General features: G+C 36.1%; 1 protein-coding gene and 1 pseudogene across 1 annotated transcript; both read right to left on the bottom strand.

Annotated features, from left to right (window-relative positions):
- Positions 1-2,018: 2,018 nt before the first annotated feature.
- On the bottom strand, positions 2,019-4,800 carry LOC149768151 (MDIS1-interacting receptor like kinase 2-like; annotated as a pseudogene).
- A 32-nt stretch (positions 4,801-4,832) lies between these two features.
- Positions 4,833-6,226, bottom strand: LOC149768150 (uncharacterized). Its single transcript, XM_089929844.1, has one exon. It carries the CDS (start codon positions 6,174-6,176, stop codon positions 4,833-4,835), a length of 1,344 nt encoding a protein of 447 aa, XP_089785970.1. The 5' UTR covers positions 6,177-6,226.
- Positions 6,227-7,126: the final 900 nt, after the last annotated feature.

Below are 7,126 nucleotides of genomic sequence, written 5' to 3'. Positions count from 1 at the left end.
TATTAAACTATAAATATAATATCATATTATATTATATCATAATACATTAATATGTTATGTTAAATAATTTAATATTATGTTATATTATAAAAAATTAATTTATACTAATAATTATAATATTTTATACCTTTATTTTTGTATTATACTATAAATATAATATCATATTATATTATATCATAATACATTAATATGGTATGTTAAATAATTTAATATTATGTTATATTATGGAAAATTAATTTATACTAATAATTATAATATTTTATACCTTTATTATTGTATTATACTATAAATATTGTATTATATTAAATTACATTATAATACATTAATATGTTATTTTAAATAATTTAATATTATGTTATATGATGGAAAATTAATTTATAATATTAATTATAATATTTTATACCTTTATTATTGTATTATACTATAAATATTGTATTATATTACATTACATTATAATACATTAATATGTTATTTTAAATAATTTAATATTATGTTATATTATGAGAAATTAATTTATACTAATAATTATAATATTTTATACTTTTATTATTGTATTATATTATAAATATAATATATATTACATTATATCATAATACATTAATATGTTATGTTAAATAATTTAATATTATGTTATATTATCAAATATTAATTTACTCTAATAATTATATTACTATTATGCTATATTAACATAATATTATTTTATATTACAATAATATTATACTATATCGTATATTTATGTATTTATTTATGTTATGTTTTATTATGTTGTGTTGTATAATACTATGCAATGTCCTTTATGGTAATTTTGTCATATAAAAGTACTTTCTCAGTTTGTTTACCAAACACAAAACAAAGTACCACAGCACTTTACGAATGTAGTTACCAAACAGCAAACTGCTTTTTATAACAGCTCTACTTCAGACAGCTCTACTTCCAACAGCTCTACTTCCAACAGCTCTACTGCCAACAGCTCCCCCAAACAGGACCTTAGATATAGTTGCTGAGCTGTCAGTCTCATTTACTGGCTACTCTATTGGCATTATAGTCTCTTAGTCGTAGTAAAATCTATAGCTGCTGGTGCAAAGTCTATTTTGTTTGAGATCATAACCTAATAAATTTCAGCATTTGTGTTCAATTAATTCGCTCTGGATGGGGAGCTCAAAAATTCACTTTTGATGGCTTCATTTTTATGAAACATTTCATTAGAATATTAGCAGGTAAAAGTAATACGAATTTTTTTATTTATAAATGCATTTCTGCCAAGATGCAAGGGTAATATATCAGTTGGTGATTCTCATGGATTGTGAAGTGCTCAGCTCGGAGAATATGCTTTTACTTTGTTTCTCTTCAAACCATGACAAATTTTAATGTATGTTAGTGAACTGAAAAAGCAGATCCCAATCAGCTACCCTCCAACCAGGACTTCAACTTTCAAGATTCTCCTCCGCCTCAAAAGTGAACGTTTACTGGATTTACCAACGTCTTGAAAGGAAACAAGCTATGAAGTGGCTGAGGTTTTCCTGCACTCATCTTTGGTTACTTTTTTCCCTTCTCCTCCCAGTTATATTGGACCTGCTGCAAGAGCTCTCAGGCTTCGTACTCAAATAATACATACCGACCTGTTCTACCCGGGCTATTTCACTGCGACCCAAAATCTTCACAGAGTGAACGTGAACCAACTAGAAAAAGCTCTCTTAGATTTTGATAACTAGCGTTGGAAAAATGAAATGGGCATCAAAATGGATCACTGCTGGCAACTGGCATCTTAATATTAGTAGATTAGGCTTTGTCCCGCCGAGTCCAAGTAAAGCAAAAGACAAGTTTAAGCAAAATGATCCCTCACAGCCTTTTGTTCCCCCCCCCCCCCCCCCCCCCCCCCCCCACCCCTCTTTTTACTACTTATAGATCCATCAAAAAAATCATTCCACTTGAAACTATCACATGGATCACGGCATCATAGGCCATCTATCAACTGATGACACTACATATAAAAAGAAAGCTAAACAAAACAAACTATGTTGGGAAAATGGAGGAAGTGAGACACTGCCCTTTAAATTTGTTGAAAAGAGTAGTGAATGGGAACAATAGAGTGGAGGTTCATATAATGGTTTTCTAGAAGGTAAAAATAGATGCAACATGAAAGAAATACATAAGAATTTTGTGGCTATTAAGCACTGCATCTATGTTAAAAACTCCACTAATTGACATAATTTAATTGAGTTGAACGGCTCGTGAATAGTTGGAATGTTGCCACTTATGAATAAGTGAGATATCCTTTGCATGGTTGGTCGTGCTTGTGGTACAATACGGATGCATGAAAATGCTATAATAGCCAGCAGCAGCACTTCTTTTACCATATAAGTTGCAGAAGGTGAGATGCGTTGATCTAATACATCACTAAATAGCATATGTTGGACGTCTGATGAAGATAGGGAGGAGACAAGATCACCTGGATGTCTTCCCATTATTACTTCTAATATTATTATGCCAAAGCTGTATACATCACATTTCTCATTCGCTCTTGTCATGTACGAAAGCTCTGCAAAAAAATAGAGAAAGGAATAATCTTTTCATTTCCAATTTAAGTAATTTTTCTCAAACTTAACAAAAATACCAAAATCTTGTCTCCAAATTTAATTTATATATTAATTTTTGGAATACTTTGATTTTTGTAAAATAAATATTATTATTGACTAATTAAAGTTTATGCTTAGTAATAGTTTTTATTTGTTTGCTTTCTTTAAATGATTACCAGTTAAATAATATAATCATCATTTAAAAATATTAATTATCTATAGGCACTAGTTTGCTTTTATTTAAATATCTAAGCTCCGGTATCAAGAGATTCACAAATGAAAGATATAATCATGATCATAGGTTTACTGAAATATCTCTATTTGGCAAATATATACTAATCCTATTTTTCAAATGCATGGTAAGCCCCATAAGACATAGAAATAGAAAAATAAAGAAAAGTATAAGAATATATATATATATATATATATATATATATGACAAATAGAATAACTACAATAATAAGGAGGATAAATTGGAAGAATGACTTACCTGGGGCAGCATATCCAAATGTACCTGCTACTGTGCTCCAATTTGATGAATCAGATTTTAGAATTCTTGCAGTGCCAAAGTCCGAAAGATAAGCCTTAAAATCAGAGTCTAATAATATATTATTACTCGAGATGTCTCGATGCACTACATATGGATTGCAATCATGGTGCATGTATGATAAAGCATGGGTCACATCTTTGATAATATGAACTCTTTTCTCCCAATTTAATTCCTCTGCTATTTCTTGATTACAAAGGATGCTGGCTAAACTTCCCTTCTCAATGTACTCATATATAAGAAATTTACAACCTGAACTGGAGCAAAACCCATGAAGTTTTACAATGTTACGATGTCAAATTCTAGTTAATGCTTGAATCTCATTCTGGAAAATTTTCTCATCAAATACTCCTTCTATTGGATGAAGTTTTTTAACAGCTACCACTTGTTCCATTGGAAGTTCTACTTTGTAAACTTTGCCATATGTTCCACTCCCGATGCAATATTTCTCATCAAAATTTTCAGAGGCATTGATGATATAGTCATAAGCAACTCTTCCATCAAAATTCAATATCGAAAATAGATCGCCAATAACAACATCAGTATCCTTTTTCTCTGTAGGGTTTCCTCTCCTACGAAGAGCGGCAATGATGATAGTAGACAAACCTAAAAGAACCAAGCTACCCAATATAGGAGTGATAACAAAGAGTATAATGTGGTTTTTAGTTGAATGATGAGTGCTTACAGTGGTTGACCCACAAGTAGGCAAACTTGGCACCTCATCACATAATCCCTTGTTATGGATAAACCACTCTGCCAGAGCATTTTGAAACAATTTGCTTCTCGGAAGTGGGCCCTCCAAATTGTTGTATGATACATCTATTGATGACAAACTCAACATGCTTCCAAAAGATGAAGGAATGGCACCTGATAGATTATTGTGGGACAAGTTTAAAGATCTTAAATTTGTCAAACTTGCCAGTTGTGATGGTATCTGTCCTCCAAAAAAATTATGGCTCAGATCAAGTAAATCTTGCAATCCTTTTAACTCTCCAAGTTGAGACGAAATGATCCCATCAAAGTTATTTTTGCTCAAATTCAAGATGCGCAGTTTAATACAACCCTCTAATTGTGGTGGTATTGGGCTGCTGATGTTGTTGTTAGATAAATCAAGAATTTTCAGATCAGACAATTTTCCAAACTTCGATGGAATTATTCCAGATATTTTGTTATCACTCAAATTCAAGTTGAACAATAAGCTCATGGAACCTAACTCTCTTGGTATTTCTCCTGCAAGTTGATTTGAAGAAAGGTCCAGGACTTCTAACTGAAGCAACTTCCGAAATTCAAGGGGTATGTTCCCAGTAAGTAGGTTTCCTGAAATCTTGAAGCTTGTCAATTTTCACAATGTGCCCAACTTGGTGAGATCTGGCCATATAATTGGTTGTAGCTCATGTCAATGTAGATTAGATTCGGGTATGTCCCAAAGTCTTCAAAGATATTTCCTTGAAAATTGTTTCCTTCAAGGCAAACTCTAAATAAGCTAGAGCAATTTTTTAAACTTCTTGGGATGGGGCCCTCAAAGTAGTTGTTTGCCACAGCAAGATTTTGAAGCTCACCTCCTTTACAGATCTCTGAAAGTAAGTAACCAGAGAAATTGTTGTCATATACCCCTAGGTCAATCATGGTGAGGTTTCCTAAAGTGGAAGGGATGGAGCCTGATAGTTGATTTTCCATGATTCCTAGATGACGTAAGTTCACTAGGTTGCCTAATCATGAGGGATGGTGCCAGATAAATTATTGTAATAGAGGTACAAGGTGTTAAGCATGGTGAGGTTTCCTAAAGTGCAAGGGATGGAACCTGTTAAATAATTAGATGAGATTCGTAGACCCAAGAGGTTAACTAAATTGCCTAGTTCACGGGGAATATTACCAGAGAACCGATTTATGTTTAGGCGAAGCATTGTTAGGTTGGTCAAGTTACCAAGGATCAAAGGCATGGAGCCTGATAGTTGATTGTCTAAGATAAATAGAACACGTAAGTTTACTAGGTTGCCTAATTCATGAGGGTTGGTGCCTGATAAATAATTGTTGTTGAGGTATAAAGTGTCAAGCATTGTGAGATTTCCTAAAGTGGAAGGGATGGAGCCAAATAGTTGATTTTCTGGGATTTCTAGATCACGTAAGTTCACTAGGTTGCCTAATTCATGAGGGATGGTTCCAGATAGATTATTGGTGAAGAGGCACAAGGTCTTGAGTTTGATGAGATTTCCTAAAGTGGAGGGGATGGAACCTGTTAAATTATTGTTTGAGATATGTAGAATCAAGAGATTAACTAGATTGCCGAAATCCTGGGGAATATTACCATAGAACTGATTTTCGTAAAGGATAAGGAGTCTTAGGTTGGTCAAGTTACCAAGGGTCGAAGGGATGGGACCAGCGAGATTGTTTCCGTATAAATAAAGTGCACGTAAACTCTTGAGCTGGCCAATCTTTGGAGGCAGTGTGCCCCCAAGTAAATTTTGTTGGAATTTGGGGGAGGTTAGCTCGGTCCAGTTGGCAAAGAAACAAGGAGGAATCTCGCCATTGAATTTGTTTGAAGAAAGGTCGATTTCAGTCAGATTAGAGGGGTTGGCGAGAGCGCGGGGCAGATTGCCGGAAAGGCGATTATGCGAGAGATCGAGGGAGGTGAGAGTGAGAAGCGTGCGTATGCTAGGCGGGATTGTTCCAAACAAGTAGTTGCGTCGGAGGTGGAGGCGAGTGAGAGATGGGAGGGCGGAGAAGTTGAGGCCGTCGAGCTTACCTACCAAGCCCGCACGAGGTAGGCTGATGCCTGCGATCACAGCTCGGCCTCGATTCTCCATGCAGGTGATGCCATGCCACATGCAAGCGTTGTTGGAGAGGGACCAAGAACCGAGTTGTTGGGCATGTGAATTTTGAAGGATGGATTTCCAATGGAGCAGAACTCTGGCTTGGGATTCAACGATTGAAGAAGCAGCAGTCGCAGCAACTGTCGTTGCTGATGAGCAGTGAAGAAGGAAGAAGGATAGCAGGAGAAGGCTAATTAATAGATGATTCAGAGGAAGAAGGATTTGCCTACAAGTAGGATCCATAATTAATATGGCTCTCTAGGTGTTCCTTATGTGGCTTTTTAGTTCTGCCGGTTGGTACCGAAATGGGGATTTGAGAGCCCTATTTATAGACCCGGAAGAGCGGGCTTTTGGATTGGAACGGAAGAAGGCCAATTCGATCCTTCTAATCCTGTTTCTATATGGTCATTAGTTATTGTTTAATTTTTCGAGTCTGTGTCGCGATGACTCTTGGGCTGTTCGCAAGTGCCGTTCGTTTTTTGAGCACTAGTGCTGTTTTTTATTTGATTACAGAGCGCTAGTGCCGTGTGAACCAAGAAAAAGGGCTCACCCAAGTTAGTGCTGCATCTTGACTTCGACTTTCAGGATTCTCCTCTGCCTCAAAAGTGAATGCAGTGAGCCTACGCGACGTTCCAAGCCTTCCTATCTAACGGCTTGATTTTCTTTAGGTTGTTCGGAGCGCATGAAGATTAGAAGGCCAGCCATTGAGATTTAGACTGGTGGTTAGAGAAGAGCATATGCCAAGCGTCGATGACAACTCAGTCTGGCTTGGGTGAGCTCTGGGTTTGAGCACTAGTGCTGTTTTTTATTTGATTACAGAACACTAGTGCCGTGTGCACCAAGAAAAAGGGTTTACCCAAGTCAATGCGGCACAACCCAATCGGTTCCCCTCCAACCCAAGTCAAGTGCCCTGTGCATCATGACTTCAACTTTGAGGGTCCTCCTCTGCCTCAAAAGTGAATGTTTACTAGATTTATCCAGGCCGTGCAAAGAAACAACCTATGAAGTGGATGAAATTTTTTTTTTTTTTTTTTGTAAATAATAAGAGGGAGGGGGGAGGGACTAGCCTACCCGCGTAGCAGCCCCACTACGGGTCCTCCTTCCACCAAGGAATGTTCGATACAGGTCGCAGATTTTTGCATGCTTTTTCCGACCCGTGAGCTCACCCCACTGGGCTCACTGCCTCACGTGTG

The sequence above is a fragment of the Phoenix dactylifera genome, chromosome 3, assembly GCF_051530095.1.
Source record: "Phoenix dactylifera cultivar Ajwa chromosome 3, Ajwa_hap1_PhDact_Kaust_v1.1, whole genome shotgun sequence".
NCBI classification, from domain to species: domain Eukaryota; kingdom Viridiplantae; phylum Streptophyta; class Magnoliopsida; order Arecales; family Arecaceae; genus Phoenix; species Phoenix dactylifera.
Note: the sequence above shows the minus strand (reverse complement) of the source record. Positions and strands in the feature narration are given on the sequence as shown.